Here is a 20,777-nt window from a genome sequence, read left to right as displayed (position 1 = left end):
CAAAGGAGACAGGATTTCACCTAATATTTCTACAGTGGGCAGTAAAGTAGACAGAAACATGACTAAATTAAGGCAAACCCAAGGCTCTAAGCACTCACAATGCTCCTCCCAGCTCTGTCCCCATCTGGAATACCTAGTAATACCCCTACACACACACACGCAGATGCATTCTAGTTGTGGGATAAGTTCTCATGCCAGTGTCCTCTGCTAAGATGTTGCTGCCAAGGGTGCTCCTATTCAGGTCTCTGAATTAACATCCCTATTGGCATACATAGGGCAACTCACACCTGTTTCAGGCTCTCCTCCCTCCCCTAATCACAAGGGCTAGAAGCCTTTTGGGTTAAGTAGAAACTGGTGTAAACACATGGCTCCAGGTGCTGGGGAGCTAGGTCCAAGTGCCTTAATCCAGCACTGCGCTCAAGCTCTTTATACTGGTGAGGCAGAGAGGAAGCAGTTTACACCTGATAATTTAAAAGATAAGCTAAACAAAAACAAAGTCACAATATGCAAAGCTTTATTGAAGTGGAATGACAGTGCTAATATAGTGTTCATTAACATGTGGTGCATGAGAAAATTGAGAAATATGTAGTGCTTTAGTATTTGTTAAAAGCTCGATCTAAGCAATATTATAGTACACTAGTGTCAGTTTCACAGTAACTAGTAACACTTAAGCTGTGCCTTGCTGCAGAGAAGGCGTCTCAGTGAATCATGATCAACCTTGGATGTTACTCCTTCACTGAGCATGAACAAGGGCCCCTGCTCCCTGGCCATATCCAAATCCTTTGGGGCCAAAGTTCTTTGCATAGCAGCCTGAAAGGGAAAAAAAGCCACACGTTTTCAGAAAGACATGTTTGGATGCCTGCAAGTTACTTGACTTCTATTGCTCAGGACTGCTCAGCAGTCCATGTGCTCTAAAGCAATATTCATGGAAGGATGCTGGAGAATAAAGCCTTTAACTATGCCTCAAACAGAACAGCATCATTAAGTAATATTGCACAGCTGCAGAATTGAGCCATACTGCAGTGCTAAGTGTCCCAACCCTATCAAAATGAAGGAATCCTTATCAGATGTCAGCACAGGATTCCCAGCCCAGAGTGACTCCAGATCTGAACTGAACATCTCTGCCGTTTAGAGCATGTTACTCTGAACTGTAAGCAGCTGGGTTCATGCATATTACTTCCTTACCTTTACAATAAATTTCACCTTCTTTCTCTGTCAGGGTTGTGGATTCTAGACTCTTCCCACACTTAGCACATCGGAAACAGTTTTTGTGCCAAGGCTAAGAGAAGCAAAGAGTACAAGTCATTGTATTTACTGGACACATTAGGTACGAGAGACTCTTGAAAGTAACATTTCAATAGAGATAGGTACAGACTCCTGAAGCCTAAAGCAGACAAGGATCCTACTTGGGGAGTTTTTGGTTTCTCACTTAGATAATGAAATGAGATGACTGGTGATAGAGACCAGCTCTTTTAACAGATTGTTTCAGATGCAAGTTAGCAAAGAAATAATATGCTTTAGGTAGAACACTAAATACATCTAAGTTTTGCCAGAATCTAACATGACTGCAGCCCTAACCACAGCCACATGCATTTCTCTTTAAAAATCTCACTCACCTCTATCTTGGTTTAAATGACACTGAACCAGTTTGATTAAATGGTGTTTTCCATGCTGGGAAGCTGCTATACTAAGGAAATTTTGCATCACAATTGGCCTACCTGACTCTTTCTGCCTAAATATGCTCAAAACAGTTCTGTTTTGAGCCAACCCTTGCTTTGATTGCATCTCCCCCTGTTCCCCACAGGCTATTTAGCAAAGAACTTTATCGAAATCCTACTTTACCTTTCCAGCTCCTATTACTTTCTCAGCAGCATAAACAGAATCACCACATCGAGAGCATTTCTCTGCACCTCCAAATTTCTGAGCAAACTTTGAAGTATTTGGACTTGTTGTAGGTCGGTGAGGAGATGGTGTGCTAGAAGGAACAGTTATATAGTAGGTCAGTCTTGTGCTCCTATTTACCCTCTAAATCAGTGGTCCCCAAACTTTTCATGTCACCCCCACCCCTTGCCCTTGTCTCCCCCCCCCCCTTGAGAAGCAGTTGGGAACCATGGCCAGGAGTGTGGCTGCAGCTCCTGGGGAGGGGAGCGGAGGGGTGAACAGGGGTAAGGAGGCCAAGGCTGTGGCCACAGCTATGGTCAGAGCTAGGAGCCAAGAGCAGAATGGGGCTGGGTGGCCCTCCTTCCCAGCCCCCTGCCATATCCCCTGAATGTTCCTCCATGCCTCCCTACAAGGGCACATTGTTCTAAGAAGGGAGGAGAGCAGGGAGATAACTGAATACATGATAAATACACAAATAATCATTTGCAACTAAATACACCTAGGTTTTGCCAGAATCCATAATGACTGCAGCCCCAGACACATGCACATATCTTTAAAATCCACCCTCACCTTATCTTGATTTAAAAGATCACCACATCAACACTGAACTGGTTTGATTAATGGTGTTTTCCATGCTGAGAAGCTGCTATTTTAAGGGAATTTTGCATAATAAAAATAGGCCTACTTGACCCTTGTATTTAGTTAATGACTGCATGATGTTAAGTTTCCTCCATGTCATAATACTTCCCAGTTATCCAGAAGGTGTAAAACACTGCAAAGTAGTATCTAATACTGGATACTGACTTGATGAGCTATTGCCCAGGTCAGTATGCCAGTTTCTAAATTAAATTTGGAGATACTGTAAATTATGAATTTACATCTCAACTGTTATGATCTAGAAGCTGGAATTTTAGAAACACTGAGCTATTAGCACAGTTGAACTTTAATGGAACTAGATGTCCACGTTAAGCCTTTCATGAAGTCATCAGAATTGTCTACTAGTTATGGCATTTGTGTTTAGATAGCAAACGCCAACTCTGAGCAGGTTTTGATACATCTTTAAGTACTTTGACCTGGCCTGCTGTAAGAACCCATTCTATCACACTTTTGCTACTAGCTAGCCTACTAGTTGCTATACCCAAGACTGAAATGCAGTGAGGCACTTCAATTTAGACAGAGCAGGATTAAGTTTTCCATATAGACATTAACTCTATACAACCTCAAATCCTCCTTTATTTTAATTCATAACTAGAATACAACCTTGTCAAAGCTTAGTGTATGAGCCTATCGCCAGTAAGTAGGATATGAATACTAAACAAGCCATGTTTAGTAATCTTTACACTTGCATAAAGCCAGTAACCAGCACAATATAATTTTTATTAATCCAGAAAGATTAAAAGCTTGTTCCTGAAGTCCTCGCCTACAGGTAACTCCCACTGATATCACTGGAAGTTGCATGCCGCAGGACTGCAGGAACAGGCATCATGGGTTCAGTGCACCTCTGACTTCAATATTCTGCTCTGGGATACGCTGGCATTTTGGTGTGTGTTTAGAACACAGCCACATTATACATCTGTAAGAGCATTTGGCCTTTAACTCCTGCATGAAGAACCTTCGGCACAACATGAAGATCACAAGCCAACTGTACATCTTGCAGTTAGATATAGTGAAGAGTTGAACTTACTTGTCATGCTTAATGCCCAGTCTCTCGCCTCTGTCCATGTTGAGCGTGCCTGCTCCTTGGCCATAGCCATAGCCTTTAGGACCATACTTTTTTCCATAGCAGGACTTGCAGTAAACCTCATCGTCATGAATTGCTACAGTTGTGCTGTCTAAGTTTTTCCGACAAACCACTGGAAAAAAAAAGTTTCAGGTTGTCAGAAGGGGCCATTTTCAGCCACAGCACATGAAGTAAGCCAAAAAATGTCAGATGATGGATGTCACGGGTTCCCCTGTCCACAGTTCTTCCTAATGAACTGTGGAACTGCTGAAAATTAGAAGAGGCAGCTTCTCTTTTGAATTGGTGAATTATGTTTAGCTTCATAAAGAGGCTCTGTTCCCTCCCACCCTCATGGTGCTGATATTTAAAGAATGGAGACTTGCCCTAGTTTGATTAATGAGGTTACACAGAAAACCAGATACTACAGTCAGCAATTTCCTCTCTTGCTTCAACTTACATGGAAATAAGCATCTGTATCAGAGCAGAAGCATTTAATTGTCTGACAGTTCACAGCCCTCTGTTCACATGGTTCTGTTTACTTTTTATGGATACCAGACTGGAACTGTAAAAGCAGTGAAGAGTCCTGTGGCACCTTATAGACTAAGACATTTTGGAGCATGAGCTTTCGTGGGTGAATACCCACTTTGTCGGATGCATGTAGTGGAAATTTCCAGGGGCAGGTATATATATGCAAGCAAGCTAGAGATAATGAGGTTAGTTCAATCAGGGACGATGAGACCCTGTTCTAGCAGTTGAGGTGTGAAAACCAAGGGAGGAGAAACTGGTCTTGTAGTTGGCAAGCCATTCACAGTCTCTTTAATCCTGAGCTGATGGTGTCAAATTTGCAGATGAACTGAAGCTCAGCAGTTTCTCTTTGAAGTCTGGTCCTAAAGTTTTTTGCTGCAGGATGGCCACCTTAAGGTCTGCTATTGTGAGGCCAGGGAGGTTGAAGTGCTCTCCTACAGGTTTTTGTATATTGCCTTTCCTAATATCTGATTTGTGTCCATTTATCCTTTTCTGTAGAGGCTGTCCAGTTTGGCCGATGTATGTAGCAGAGGGGCATTGCTGGGAACTATAAACCCAGGAACCAGATTACATCATAGGCTACTGAAAGCAATTATTGGGTATCTTTCTATTGCAAGTGGCTGATCCTCCTTTTCTGAGGAATGCAGAGCTTCAGGAAGAATGAAACCAGGTGTGAACAGCAACATTTTAGCAGGCAAGAAAGAACTGGATGTATTATACAGATTGACCAGAGAACAGAAGTTAAGAGACTTGCCCAAGGTCATAGCAGTAAAGAATACAGCTATTTCTGCTTCCCTCTTCTAAACACTGCTCTTGTAACTACCTTCAGTCATAGCATTTTGCTGTCTGTACAGGATACAGGTTGGACTGAAAGCCCAACTACAACCCAGTTTTAAGACTTAGCTTTAAAAAAAGCTGTAAGCTTCAAAATACACAGAAACCTTTGTTTATTGCATTGATTCAGTAGACCAGTGGTTCTCACACTGTGGGTAGATGTAGACTTACTGAGGCCTGTGGCCAAAGCCTGAGCCTGAGCCTGAGCCCCACCACCTGAGGCCAAAGCCTGAGGGCTTCAGCCTTGGGCAGCAGGGCTCAGGTTACAGGCCCCCTTGCCTGGTGCTGAAGCCTTTGGGCTTTGGCCCCCCCAACCCAGGGTGGCAGGACTCAGGCTTCAGTCCCGTCCCCCCCCCGGGGTCATGTAATAATTTGTTGTCAGAAGGGGGTAAAATGAAGTTTGAGAACCACTGCTGTAGACAGTTGATACATTTTATAATTAAGAGCAATTAATCAGTTTTAAAATACATTAAGTCTTTATGTTTTAAGCTCAGCAAAAGAAACATGACCTTGGCTTTACTCAGAGTGAAACATACTAAACCAACAGTCTGACTGCATGTTCCAAGTTTCTAACAGGAGAAACTTCTATAAAATATGAACTTAAGCCAACTGAGCCACAGCCAAATAATTTGTTATAATTGCTGTAGAGTACCAGGAAAAGGAACATAAACACACCTATCTCCCATCATCACACATAGATGGGATGTTGCATCTATTAGCGGCAAGCTAGTTTTGAAAGGTCTTCCCATCTGTAACGGAAGTTTCCTATAAACCAAGGCTGAACCCTAATTCTGGTCCCCAGAGGGTCAAGGCCAGAACGCTGGACAAAGTGACACTGCATACTTGCAATAAGTTGAAGTACTTTGATTTTGTTAGACAGGCAGTTGGTAAATTTATAAGATTAGCTTTTTCTGCTGTAAAGATTGTTGATTAGTTGTAAAAAAGGTAGTTTTGTTGCCTCAATGAGTTGGTTAGACCAAAATAGTGATTTGGACTCTGCTCATGTGAAATAACCCACAGCCTCCTATGCCAAGGAGAGCTAGGATTTTGGCTCTGCTACATGTGTTAGTTAGAAATTCAGCCAAACTACTGATGCTTTAATATCCTATACAATCTACATGGACCTGGGAGAAAGGAAAAGGGAGGGCTCATTTAAATTATTCCTTCAGCCCTCTATCTACTTTCCAACAGATTCAGAGGCAGAAGCTTGGCTCTACAAAACTGTATCTAAACAAATCCAGACTTCTTGTGGTGCCGTTATCTATTGGACAGAATTCAAATATAGGTTTCTCACTCCAAAACATGTTCCTTGCCTTTTACAGACATAAGTTGTGAAGGAGAGATCTAGACACAGTTTAAGAAGTCTTTTTATGAGCTCTCCCACACCAGAGGAGACTGATACTCTGTGGTCCTGGATGACCTCTCCCTCTGACACGGAGATCCTTATGAGGTGTAAGGGAAAGGGTGGCAAGTTAATCTAAGTCTGACAGCATTCATAGCTTTGAGTGCCTTCCAAAACTAGACCACTCGGTCAACTTGCACTGCCATTCAGTTTCCCAAGTGCCAACTCAGAGCCTTTATTATGTAACTCCTATGGATACATTTGTAGAAGAGCATCTTGCTCAGACACCATTCAGTTTGACGTACAATAGAGCCACTGAAGAGAGGTGGCACGACACAGAAAGCAGTGTGCGAGGAATACTTACTGCAGAGAAAGCAGCATCTGTGGAAACTCCTCCCATCACACTGAACCTCTTCAGCATGGTAGACTGTTCGTCCACAGGCACCGCACTTGTTACCGCCTCCCCAGTTCGGCATCCTGACTCTGTGGAAGATGCACTAGCCATTAGAGACAGAGCAGCAAGACTGAGATTGTTCACTGAATTGTTTCACAGATACAGTTCTCAGAGTCAATACAAAAGAGTCTGAACTGTTGTTGTTTAACACAATGCTGCCGGTCTGCCAGATTTTTGGCTGCTTTGAGCCTAGTTCTATAAGAAAGTGTCTATAGTAGTCAGACTGAGTACTAAACACATTCTACATCCCAGATAGTACTCATAGGGTCAAATAGCCTTTATGGGCTTCTCTGTAATGCTGCAGGAGCCTCCAAGTAAGCTTAGGGAACAAATCTTTAAACATCCAAGTTCCCACTGTTGTATGCAATATTGCTTGGTGCATTCAACAGAAGACCTGGAAACAGAAGATACTGCCTCCCAAAAACCACATTTTACATTCCTTGTTCAGGATTTTGAAAGTTACATGAATTGAATATGCACAAAGTTGCATGCATAATGGTTTTACTGTACCTTGAATGAACACCCTCCCAGATGGATGTAATGTCAGTTTCTATGCTTCATTAATCCTGTTTCTCTTTTCTGAAAGAAGCCAACCAATTGTGCCAACAAAGGGATTTTGTTTTTCTGTAGAGTCTGCGCCTTGGAAAATGGCATAAGCCATAAGGTTTGCCTCACTGGAGAGCAATTCACTATGCAAAGACTTGTTTTTTTCTGAACTAGTATCTGATATTTGGTGGCTAATGGGGATTATTTCTGAGGCATCCTCATGCTAGTGACATAAAAACCTCACCTTCACTAGGCAGGTATGTGCTAGAGCCTAAATATACAAAGTAGAATTTTGTGAAAGAAAATGTCTGACAGCCACAAGCATGTAGTACTATTTGTCACATACTAAGCTGTAGTAAATTTTAGCAATGTAGTTATTGCACTTACTGGTTTGATACTTCAATATTTGATAGTGGAGAGACTCCACCCCCTACAGCCATAAGAGGAAAACTGGTGCTGCTAGGATGGTACTTCTATGAATGCCAAAAGCTAACTGCTGAAAAAAAATTCCAGTTTAAACAGAAGAGCATTACAGTTAAGGTGGACAATGGGAGGCCCTTGGGACAACTGGATTTTGTTTCTCAAATGAAGCTATTCGTTAGATGCAATTTTCCAGACAATCAAGATACTTGTAATAAAGACATTGTTAGTTCTCACTGCAACAGCACTCCTCTATAAAGCAAATTTAAGGTCAGGATTTTAATGAGAAAATAACTGAGTTCAGCTGCTGTTTCCTCATGCCCCCTTCCTCCCCCCTTTTTCCCCCTCATTTGTTGGCTCTTGTTCAAAGTTAGATTGTGAACTCTTTGGGGCAGGGGCCATGACTGTAAACTGAACAACAGTTGAGGCCCAGTTGTTAGTTTTTTTAAATGCAGAGCCAGAATTCCACTGATGTTGTAGTTTTAAGACAAGTATTTCATCTATGTGTAAATATTGCGGCACCAGTATGGTATTGACATAGGGAAAGTTTTCAAAGGCACCAGGGGCTGCTAGGCAGGCCTTGTGGCCCTGTAAAGTTCTCCTATGCTAACCAGAGATAGATATTGGTGGGGTGGGGGAAAAAAAAAAAAAAAAAAAAAAAAAAAAAAAAAAAAAGAAGTGGAGGCTTCCCTGGCACAGCTCAGCCTCCCTTGATACTGCCAATTACTGAAAAGGCAGACCTGCCCCTGATCAGTGCTTTGGACACCATCTTATTAGTCAGAGGGCTGATAGGCATGACATCTGAAGTGTCGTCTCCCTTCTAACTGCTGGAAGTAGGACTCACACACCTACCCATCCAGGACCTTCTGTTCCGGGAGGATGTGAAGAAAAAGTGGAGAAATATCCCCCTGCCAACTTTCAGACCTGTCTTTGCTGTTCCTAGTTGTTTTCCCCAAAGGGCAGTAGCAAGTAGTCAGTATGACTCTTGACCATGGGCAGTGGGTATAATAGACCAGGGGAGGCTGCAACTGGTGCTTCCTAGACTCCGGAGAGATTACTGATGAACCCAAGATGCAGAATGGCAAATACCACCTCCTCAGAACCTGCATGGGACATATGAAAAGCTTCTTCTGATGAGTGAGACCCTTGATTGGGATCTGGGGAAGGGAGGCATGGTGCAGCTGGCCCTGGACTCCTCTGGTCAAGGGGAGAGCACTTGGGCCTCCAGCCAAAGGGGGGAGTGCATCCTCCAGGTGGGAGGGCTTGTGGTTCTGGCTGCAGGGGCTAGCCTCCCCAAAGGGGGGCTCCTCCTACCACCCATGCTCTTGAGAGTTTCACTGCTGTCTGCAGGGTTTTGAATTGGAGTTGTAAGACTGACTAGTATTTTAATTGCATTTTGCAGCTTGGCAAACCAATAAGCATAGGAACAACTGCTGTCTGCCTATACACTCAAAAACCCCACAAACAAAAACCACACAAAAAAAACAAAAACAAAAAACTACTACTGGTTGATGTTCAGTTTACATTTGAAAAGGTTCTGAAAAGACCTTAGCAGCTAAAATTTTAAAAGGTGTAGCAAAAGAGACATGAATACACCATGACCAACTCCTACCTCAGCAGACCTCTAGGGTTTCTTCCTGAGCACCACAGTTGGCACTATGGTGTCTAAAGAGAAGCTAGGCTAAGCACCATTCATTTAGTCTTTTATATTCTTCCTTTTCCCATGCACTTGTTTTACAAGCCAGATAGGGTTGCCAACTTTCTAATTGCATAAAACCGAATACCCCTGCCCCACCCCTTCTCCAAGGCCCTGCCTCCTCCATCCCCTGCTCTCCCTCACCCTCCACTCACTTTCACCAGGCTGGGGCAAGGGGCTGAGGTGCAGGAGGGAGGCGAGGACGTGGCTAGGAGTGCAGGCTCTGGGGTGGGGCTGGGAATGAGGGATTTGGGGTCAAGGAAGGTGCTCTGGGCTGGGGCACAGGAGAGGGTTTAGGGTGCATGGTCCCAGTAACACTTGGTGGCAACTTCCTGGGAGCTGCCACCAAGTCCCTACAGCTCCTACACACATGGATGGCCAGGGAGGCTCTGCACACTGTCCTTGCATCTGCAGGTGCCACCCCAACAGCTTCATTAGCCAATGGGAGCCACAGAGCCAGCTCATAGGGCTGGAGCAGTTCTTGGAGCCTCCCATGTGGGTAGGTGCTGCAGGGACCTGGCAGCCGCTCCCAGGAGCCACATGGAGCTAGGGCAGGCAAGGAGCCCTGCCTTAGCCCTAGTCCCCCACTGTGCTGCCAACTGGACTTCTAACAGCTTGGTTGGCAGTGCCAACTGGAGCCGCCAGGATCCCTTTTTGACTGGCTGTTCTGGTCAAAAACTAGGTATCTGGCAACTCTAAAGCCAGAGCAACACTCCTCCTACTTACATCATCTTCCCCTTTGCCCATCTTTTTGCTTCCAACACCATCCTTAACCTCCAGACTTGAGCATCTCAAGTCATTATTTTCCCCATTGTGCAGCCCTTACTCAAAATTAGGAGCTCTGTTCAAGTAGCTCCATCTATCTTAGAGTTAAATTGAGTTTCAGATACCTGTGGAGGGGTATCTGTGGTGTGTCCTACAAAGGAATGCTTCTGAGTCACTATCTTTGGGAAACCGTACTGTATTAAGCATATGAATAGTTTATGCATCTTTGTAGGCCAAGGACTATATCCACTCCATGGGGCCAGGGTTTTCAGTTTCTTGAGGAGCTTTGGTAACAATGGGGGAGGATGATTAAGGCAAAGCACTGAGGTTATAAACACCTCCAGAGAAGTACCACCTGCTTGGGAGGCTCTCAAAACCAGATTCTCCAGAGACCAACAGACCAAGGACTTTCGAACAAATGGACTGACCTTAAACTTACTTGGGGCCCTTCATTCTGGTTCCTGATCAAGAGACCAATCAGAACTTTAGCCACAGGGGAAACCCAACAGTGGGATTTGAAGGGCTGACACTACCAGAACTGAGACTGGCATTGGGGTGACCTTTGGTGTTTTTATTGTTATTCTATGCTGTCTCTAATGTTTATCCCTCAAGAGTAAACATGCTTGCTTAGAAGGAGCTGTGTGGTAACTTATCACAACTAGCAATACACTGTTCATAGCTCTTCCAGACAAAGCCAAGCATAGGCACTGGCCTTTAGGCAGACTGGCTTGCTGGGGATATCATAGGTTATGTCTACATCTACAATTTTGCAGCGCTGGTTGTTACAGCTGTATTAGTACAGCTGTATAGGGCCAGCGCTGCAGAGTGGCCACACTTACACCAACCAGCTGCAAGTGGTGTTAGATGTGGCCACACTGCAGCGTTGTTGGGCGGCTTCAAGGGGAGTTCGGGGAACGCGAGAGCAAACCGGGGAAGGAGACCAGCTTCGCCGCAGTTTGCTCTCGCGTTCCCCGAACCCCCCTGCAAACCGCAGGGAAGGAGACCTGCTTGCTCGGGGATTCGGGGAACGCGAGAGCAAACCACAGGGAAGGAGACCTGCTTGCACGGGGGTTCGGGGAACACGACAGCAAACCGGGGAAGGAGACCTGCTTGATTACCAGAGGCTTCCTCAGGTATGCTGGGATACCTGCTTATTCCACAGAGGTCAAGAAAAGTGCTGGTAAGTGTCTACACTTGATTACCAGCGCTGGATCACCAGCGCTGGATCCTCTACACCCGAGACAAAACGGGAGTACGGCCAGCGCTGCAAACAGGGAGTTGCAGCGCTGGTGATGCCCTGCAGATGTGTACACCTCCTAAGTTGCAGCGCTGTAACCCCTCACCAGCACTGCAACTTTGTGATGTAGACAAGCCCATAGTGTAGATCAGGGAACTGTGCAGCCTGAAAAAAAAAAAAAAAAATCCAGTCAGAAGCAAGTGAGATGCAGGGCTCTGCCCCGGAGAGGGAAGGGCTGGGAGATGGAAACCTTTAAGTGGGTGCCCTTGGGGGGGAATCATAGAAGGGAAAATACAGGGGCCCTTGTCCTGAAACTGTGACAGCATGCCCTACAAAAGCAATGTTACTAAGTAACTGCTAAGAGACCTTTGCTCAATGGGGGGGGGGGGGGGGAGAGAAACAGCCACTAGTGGAATGTGGGAAAACAAGATTAACTGATTAACTCAAATTGGGATATCTTAAGCAAATTTTTAAGCAGAGGTTCACGGGGCTGTTCTGTTTAATACAGAAGTGGTTTAGTAGCTGTTCCATTTATGGTGGTGACATTAATTTAATTACTGTCATATTTGTGTAGCCTTTCCAAGAGCTTAGGACTGGTTGGTAATAACAAATACTCTAAGTAGGCTAGTAAGATTTGTTTTATGACACCACTATGTGTCATTCTTGGCATCACTGTAGAGTCTAAAAATTAAGATTCCATTTCTTTTATTCAAGTGTTTGGCTGTGCTACCACACAGCAGCTGACATCAATCATGGCAAACAGGGTCCTCTGAAAGAGGGATACAGGCTGCATTCTTCTTCCAAACCCTTGTACATTCTCCTCCATTCTGCTGTTAGATTCCTTCCCACTTTGTACGCGTCTCAGAGAACATGCCAAGTCAAAATTTTATTAAACAAGCTTATTTCTTGGGCCTCACAGGGCTTTGGCACTGTTAAAAGGCAGGTCAGTGCCTTGTGTTTTTGATTTTCACATTTGAAACTCTCTATGTACGTGTACACACACAATTGCATCTTCTTTCTTACAAGAATATTTAATAAGAAGGATAGTCCCAGTGATGGGGTACAGGGACTGAGACCCAGGTTTGCAGCTCAGTCACAGCCTTCCTGGGACAGTCAATTAATCTACCCTGGGTCTCTGGTCCCCATCTGTAAAATAGAGAAAGCACTGCCATACCCCAGAGAAGCATTGAGAAGATAAAATCCATTATGAATTACAAGATGCATAGATACTACTGTGATAAAGGCCATGCAAGTACTAGACAGAATTTAAAGGAAGTCAGAATTTGATGTTCTTAAGGCTTTTGATTTTCAAACTTCAACAAAGGTTAGTGCTTCAAGAAGGTGGGTATCTTTGAGGAGACCAAGGCCAACTGTCCTCCCCTTCAACATTCCCATAGGAGCTTCTATAGCAGCAATGAAAGTATTCCTTGAGCTATCAGCACAAATCCCCAAGCAGTCGAGATTAGGAGAGACTTCAGTGAGAAGCAGTCTGTTAATCTGTTCCACATACAGCACCTCAGAGTGGCCAGATAGCTAGAAAACTATACCTAGTCCTGCCCTAAAAATCAATTCTTTCCATTAAAAGCTAGATAGCATGTATTCTGTCTACTTTATTCCAACATGAGCTATGCTATACATTACAGCCCAACAGGCAGATTAATAACATTCTGATTTCAGTTCTCAGAAGGGTAGTGAGGATGCTGTAGCTCATGAAAGCTGCTTGCAGAACTTGATAAGCCTTCTGCTAGTTCAGGCAGGCCTTTAATGAATTTAAGAGTCATTGACGTGGTACTAAGTTTTCCAGATGTTTGTACCAATGTTACCCTATAAAAATGAAAGTTCAGAATTATGAGTTCTTGGCAGCCACCCTCCTCTTCAGAGGAGAGTATATCTGGACTTCCAGTATGTGCCTGCCAAGAGGTACTTAATTCTACCCCTGCACCCCTTCTCAGAATGGTGCTCTTATTTACTCCACATTGAACGCCATGACTATACTACCCCCCTCCTCCCATTCCTCAGTTCGGTGCTGTTCGCTGATGAGAATATAGCGTTAAATTAGCAGTCACTAGTATTTCGGCAATTTTTTAAAAACAAACCGTGTTTGAGATGTTTCATACTACATTAAAAAAAACAACATCTTAAAAAAAGTATTTCCTTGCCCTTGCTTGGTGACTGTCTAGGAACTCACATTTCATATTATGTTAAGTAAAGCATTTGTTGGAGAGTTGGGCAAAAATTCTATAGGTGGTTGACCTTAAAGCTTTGATTCTTATTGAAGATCAGACTCGTGTTTTTTGCATTTAAACATGCAGTGTGTAGAGTCACAAGTAGGACATCTTGCCTAAGGGGCAGTCCGGAAAAGAAGCCAACTTTAACCCTTCTTAAGTTTTAACCATGATGACAGAGGGCTCAATGTACTAGTGAAGGACATAAGAGCCAAAATTGATCAAGATAATTCACCTAGAATGGTGAACAGGCAATATGCTAAACAGAAGCATGTGGGGAAAAGCACTAAGCTACACTCCCATGCAATGCAATGGGATCAAGGCAGTGAGGCTGCCTCAAGAACACCTAGAGGCAGCTCTTGTGCCCTGCAATTAGGTGCCCAACCCTGTTTGCTACCAAAAGAAGAGATGCATACACACAATAGGAGGTGCATGGGTAGAGCTATGCCTTCCAGGCAGCTCCCAATCCAGAAGCCTTCTACATTAGCTACATGTTAAAAATGATACCTGGGTTTGAGTTTCCACTGGATGCAATCAAAAGACTAGAGTTTTGTAAGAGCCAGCCAGGAACAGAAGAGCTATACAATTAAAGCAACAGGAACCTAAAGAGTGAGGCTACTCCCATGCACATAATGTACATAAAGCTGCATGAAACATTCCCATAGCTGAACAGTTCATGACCAAGTTGTTTTTCACAAGCTAACTGCAAACAACTAACTAACTATTCCTGGGTTTTGGAGTCCTGGCCCATGGGAAAATGCAATATTTCTATACTTAATTTCTCCTGCTCAGCTGTACCCCCCAAACTGACACTTTCCTTTTTCCACTTCAATAATTTGTCCCACTTCTACAACTAGTTGGGAGCAACAAGTATGCAGACACTAGCATTATCACTACAACACTTCCATACAAGAGCATGCACTAGTACAATCTCCCCATGGCACAGAAGAGCCCAGTGAGCCACCTTCAATACTAAAATAAAAACCCCCGCAAACACTTAATACTGACTGGAGAGGTCATGGGGCAGTGAGCTGTTTGGAGTCCTGTTCGGAAAAGCATGGCAAAACTAGGATGCTTTGAGCCAATGGAGATTCCCCTCATGTCCTCAACACAAGATGACTGTTGCTTCACATTCCACTGGATGAGAGGACTATCTCCTGCAGAAGCCCTGCAAGTTTGTTTACTGAGCACAAGGAGCTGGTTCAACCATTCAGTCATGGAACCTGACAAAATAGCAAGGGTCCTCACCCCAAGTGTCTAATCTACAAAAAACTGCCTCTAAAAAACCTCACTTTAATGCAACATTTTCCAGACTCTACTTTCAGACACTTTTCCCCGATGCAGTTTTTTTTTTAAAAACTGCAATGATGCTTTCATAAAATGGCAACCTAGAAAAAGGGAAATGTGGAGTGTTTACTATTTAGTGTTTAGCAGTATTTACTATTTATAGTCTCTACTGACAGGCTGATGTAGCATGAGATTCTTCCCCCTCAAAAAAAAACCACACTAGCATGCAAGTGTCTTAGGACAGGAACTGTCTTGTACCACACTGTCAGCACTCAATAGTTAGATAACTGCTGTGTACTTGAGCTTCCAGAAGTAAATCCTGCTTCAGAGCCTTTGCTTATGAAGTTCTGTGAAGAATGCTATTTGGGGGAAGGAGGAAATCTTTCAAGCTACTAACCTTACATCAAGTCAATTTTAGATGTACAAGAGACCACCCCAAGCCTTTCTAGTCATGTACTACACAGTAAGACTTGTTGAAAATGGAATTGTTTTGGCCAGGAACTTAAGTAATCAGCTTGGCAGGCTAATATGCTATGTGTACACATATCTATTACAGTGAAACCTCAGAGTTATGAGCACCAGAGTTACCACTTGACTGATCAACTACACACCTTATTTGGAACAGGAAGTACACAATGAGGCACCAGCAGACAAACAAAAACCCCACAAAATACAAATACAGTACTGTACTGAATGTAAACAAAAGTGAAAATTTAAAAAAAATTGGACAAGGTGAAGAAACTCTTCTATGCTACTTTCATTTAAATTAAGATGGTTAAAAGCAGTGTTTTTCTTCTGCATAAAGAAGTTTCCCAGCTGTATTAAGTCAATGCTCAGTTGTAAACTTTTGAAAGACCAATCATAACATTAGGAACATTTCAGTTACCAACAACCTCTATTCCTGAAGTGTTCATAACTCTGAGGTTCTACTGTATAGGCTTCTTTTCCACAGGTATCGGATAACAAGAGAATTCAGATTGTTTCACAAACTGATGTTTTGAATTTACGCATGTTAGTCCCTGCACACCTTCCTGCCTTCAGTCAAATCAAACTCTGAAATGCAAACCCTCTAGACCCACTATTCTTAAGTGATTTTGCAGTAACTCTTTCCTCTCTTCCCCCTGCAATATCCAAATGATACTGAAGACTCAGACAGAAGAAAATACAGTTGATCTCATTACCCCACAACAAGTTGGGCCACTAATTCTATAGTACCAGTACCCAACAGAAACTGCTGGTTAGTTAGCATAGTTTTAGGAGACTAAGTTATTGCAAGTATCAATTTAGTATATCCAAATATATATATGCACATCAGGCTCAAGGTATTTCTAGCAAACTAGCAAAATACTAATTAATCAAGCACCCCCAGATATCAGCATTATGTAACCATCCGATATCCAGATATTTAATTTGGCCCAGGAGAAAGGCAGGGCCAGATTTCCAATTAGGCACATGCCCAGGGGCACCAGCGATCTAGGGGCACCTTACCTCTCTAAAAGTGTGCTATACAAACACCAGGTGTAGGCAGGATGGACACTGAAGATGCTGTGCCTAAGGGCATGTACGGTGTAAATCCAGCCCTTAGCCTAATGAAGCCAATATATTTTAGCAAAAGTGTCCAGAACTGGGGAACACTTAAGTTGACTAGGAGACAACAAACCCCACACAGGCGGTATTTTGTTCCCATCAGGTAGCAAAGCCATTTTAAATCACTGCCTACTGGCTGAGGCACGTCCGCCCCATTGCTGGCTGGGCCCGCTTCGGGCTCCCACAGGAGCGCACCGCCCCAAGGAGTCCCTGCACTCGGGAGGCGAGCCGTGCGCGGGGACAGCGGAGTCCCCACGCGGAGCAGGTCACGCTAGGAACTCGCGGACAGCGGCTCGGCTTCAGAGGCCCCACACCGCAGAGCCCCTGCTCGCCACCCAGGGGGTCCCGCCTCTGCCCCACGCCGCAAGCCGGAGCGCGAAGCCTGACACGCGCCCTGCGGCGGGGCGCGCGGGCTGGTGAGCGGCCCTGGGAGGGGGTGTCCGGGGCACCTCGCAGCCAAGCAGCGCCCAGCACCCCCCGCCGGGCTGCACCCGGCCTCGGACCGGCCGGACCCCCCGTCACAAGGCGGGACGCCGCCGGCCCCGGGGCAGAGCTCCAGCCCGCTCCCGGGCAGCGCGGCCGGCCGGATACTCACCGCAGGGGAACGCGGCCGGACTCACTGTCGGCAGACACAGCTTGGGCGGCCCCGGCGCCTGTTTAAAGGCTCCTGGCGCGGCCAGGGCGGAGCTAGAGCAGGGAGCCTGGCCCCGCCCACCGGCCACTCCCCAGCCCCCACCCCTCGTCCTCTGGCCGGCCCCACTCCCCAGCCATCGCTGACCTTTAACGGAGGTCGCAACTTCAGCCCCCCCGCCCCGGACGTGGGGCAGAGGCAGAGGCCTGCGGGAAGGTTGGGGGCGCAGTTTGCAGGCGCTGGGCCCCGCGTGCGGGCCGCTCCGGGAGCGCTCGGCTGGGGAGCTGGATTGCAAAACTCAGCAGCCGTACGGGTGTGTATTAATCTAGGTAGTTTGGCTATGGGGATTTAGTCCCGGCCCTCGCTCTCTGCTCTCCCCGCTCCCACCCCATAGCTGTGTCAGACAGCTGAGCATCGCTAGCTGCTCCGAGACTGAATGTCGCCTAAAACTGCAATCCGGGGAGACCACAATAAACCAGTTTCAGACTGCACCTTTCACTCTGCTTTCTTCCTCCAAAGCAGCCCATGGCAAGCATCTGGAGTAAGTGTTCAGGCTCCGTTAGCACGGGTCCTTCGGCACCCGCTTGAGAGGATGGTGGTAATCAGATGGTAGACATCTTTAAAAAAAAAAAAAGCTGTAAAGCAGAAAATCTGTCTAGCAGAAAACCCATATTTTTGGATAAATGTGTATTCTTAGCAAATAATTGTGTGAGCCGCACTTCTGCGCTCTTGAAAGTCAGTAACCTATAACCTTTTGTTACTGAAGGGAGAGATTTGCTAATAAGACAAAGCAGCTTACATTTCTACAGCACCTTTCATTCAAGAGGATCCCAAGGTGTTGTACAAAAGGCATATGGTCATGAATCACTTCACTCACCCATCTTTTGAAATGCAGCCACTTCTGGAGCAGAAACAACCAGGAGTCCTTGTGGTACCTTAGAGACTAACCAATTTAATTAGGCATAAGCGTTCATGGGCTATAACCCACTTCAGTGTAGCATCTGAGTTACAGGATAGATGGATAGGAAGTGAAAAATCCTATATTCCATAACGATATAGAAAAGTACCTATCCAAACTACAACTTAACCATGGCTAGAACCCCCTTATTCTTGCACAAACGCTGAGGGATCTTTATTGTCCACAGATGGACACAGCCTCCTATTTATATCTGATCAGAAGGATGGCACCTCCATCAGTGCAGCACCTCAAGCTATCATGCTGAATTGTTAGTTCCATATTGACTAGTGGTGAACTTGGGTTTTGAATATTGTTTTAATAATGTTTGATTCTGTGCACACCACCCAGTTAAACTGTGTTAGAAAACAGTTCTCTGGGAGCCATACTTGAATTGTGTTTTAATGTCATTTTAAACATGGTTCCTTCTTTAGTATAACACAGGGGTAGGCAACCTATGGCACATGTGCCGAAAGCGGCATGCAAGCTGATTTTCAGTGACATTCACACTGCCCAGGTCCTGGCCACCAGTCCGGGGGGCTCTGCATTTTAATTTAATTTTAAATGAAGCTTCTTAAACATTTTAAAAACCTTATTTACTTTACATACAACAATAGTTTAGTTATATATTATAGACTTAGAGAAAGACACCTTCTAAAAACGTTCAAATGTATTACTGGCACGCGAAACCTTAAATTAGAGTGAATAAAATGAAGACTCAGCACACCACTTCTGAAAGGTTGCTGACCCCTGGTATAACAGGACCTAGTGTGTTGATTGCTTTTGATTCCTCTCTGTCGTGGTCCCACGAAGTCCCGGGACCTCCTGGTCAACCTCCTCCTCGCCCTGGCTAAAAAGGCCATCTACACGACCAGGGAGAAGAAGTTGGCCGATGGAGACTCCGGTGACTGTGGGGCTTGTTTCCGCTCCATGGTCCATTCACGAATCTGGGCGGAGTTCCTTTGGGCAGCGTCCGCTGGCTCCCTTGACGCCTTCAAGGAGCAGTGGGCGCTGTCCGGGGTTCTCTGCTCGGTGTCCCCATCAGGTTCCCTTCTTATGACCCTTTCACCGCACTCCTGTCCCTGTTCTTTTATTAGTTGTCCCGCGTAATCAGTGGGTTCTGTGGTCCTGTGGGTCCTCCCCTTAGGCTGGGGGGGGGGATCCTTGCCCGCCCACTTCCCGGAAACCCAATAGATACAGCAGGGATTGGCAACTTTTGGCACGTGGCTCACCAGGATAAGCACCTGGTGGGCTGGGCTGGTTTGTTTACCTACCGTGTCGGCAGGTTTGGCCGATCACGGCTCCCACTGTCTGCAGTTCGCCGCTCCAGGCCAATGGGGGCGGCAGGAAGCGGCGTGGGCCAAGGGACTGTGACCAGTGGAAGCTGCAATTGGCCAAACCTGCAAACGCAGCAGTTAAACAAACCTGCCCGGCCTGCCAGGGTGCTTACCCTGGTAAGCCGCGTGCCAAAGGTTGCCGACCCCTGGTCTACAGTGTTTTCTCTGATCAGGAAGAAGCCCAGGTTTACCTCCCCCTGTTTATTAACCAAACACTAAATCAGCAGAGTGTTCAGACAAAGGTGCTTTTTATCTTATTTCAGCACAGGGAGTATTTTCTCTGCAAACTCTTATGTGCAAACTCTTATGTGTTTTTTTCTTACAAAACACTATAATTATTTTAAAGTGAAATGGTATTTTTGATACTGGCATTAACCCAGATAGCACCATTTTGTGTAAGCCCTGAAGCACAACACCTGCTGTACGTTCAGAGACCACAAATTGTCCGTATTATAAGATTAAAAATTACATGCACAACAGGCATGTGAATAACAACAAATGCTAGCTGGCCTCTCCTATTAGAATGAGATAATAGGAGCTTTTAGTGTTCAGAAGTTTCTGCCTGTGTTTGTGATGGTTACTTGAGGATATTTTCCTTCATGGTTATTATTATATTTCTTTCTCACTGCAATGAATGATGAAGGGCCACATTCTGCTGCCTTACTTATGCACTCATTAGAACTTTACTTCATGATGAAACTCATTGCTTATTCCCTTGTGGAGTAAGGTAGTACTCACTGCAAGTAACCATGGCAGTCTGCCCCAAAGTGATTTTCTACAGCGATGCAGCACAAAAAAATGCTAGCATGTATGTTATGAGAGGCACTGCAGGCTTTGGGGAGAAAAGTAAAACAAAAAGAAGCAGTTTGTTAGCTGACTTTCATGTCCTTCCTTTGAAACTGCAATAAGAGAAAGGATCTCCACCAAAAGAATAGAAGAGGGGTGGGACAGAGCCAGAAGTTTGGTTACTGCAGATTCTGTTTATCATGTCTAATGCACATTTCCTCTAGTCTGACCAATCTCACTCCCAGCCCCACAGTGAACTAGCTTGGAGTTAGGATATTTATCACTTCTCCATGGGTTGCCTCCAGATGCTAAGAAGTTGTTTCTTTTGATAAAGCTTTCTAAAGACTATTATAAATATAAACAACGGAAATCTAAATTAGAATCAAATGACTTGACAGTTCTGTTAAGAGTCTGAAACTGCCTAACCCAAGGAAATTCAGAAACCAACTGGCACTGTTTTTAATAACTTGTCTTAACTGTAACTAGATGCTGAGATCTGTACAATAGCTAGGCATTGCGGAGTGAGTTAAGATAAATCAGCTGACAGTC

General features: G+C 44.9%; 1 protein-coding gene across 2 annotated transcripts; it reads right to left on the bottom strand.

Annotated features, from left to right (window-relative positions):
* Window positions 1–497: 497 nt before the first annotated feature.
* Window positions 498–17,376, bottom strand: CSRP2 (cysteine and glycine rich protein 2). 2 transcript variants are annotated; one of them, XM_030548670.1, is made up of 6 exons: window positions 17,298–17,376; window positions 6,667–6,785; window positions 3,566–3,734; window positions 1,843–1,975; window positions 1,186–1,279; window positions 498–810 (listed from the first exon to the last, which is right to left on the bottom strand). In XM_030548670.1, the coding sequence occupies exons 2-6, from the start codon at window positions 6,776–6,778 to the stop codon at window positions 734–736; spliced, it is 585 nt and encodes a 194-aa protein (XP_030404530.1). In that variant the 5' UTR covers window positions 6,779–6,785; window positions 17,298–17,376; the 3' UTR covers window positions 498–733. The 2 variants fall into 2 exon arrangements, with proteins under 2 accessions (XP_030404530.1, XP_030404529.1); XM_030548669.1 differs by lacking the exon at window positions 17,298–17,376 and adding an exon at window positions 17,115–17,211.
* Window positions 17,377–20,777: the final 3,401 nt, after the last annotated feature.

The sequence above is a fragment of the Gopherus evgoodei genome, chromosome 1 (assembly GCF_007399415.2).
Source record: "Gopherus evgoodei ecotype Sinaloan lineage chromosome 1, rGopEvg1_v1.p, whole genome shotgun sequence".
Lineage (NCBI taxonomy): Eukaryota > Metazoa > Chordata > Testudines > Testudinidae > Gopherus > Gopherus evgoodei.
The sequence above is the reverse complement of the archived record's forward strand: the minus strand, read 5'-3'. Positions and strand labels throughout refer to the sequence as shown.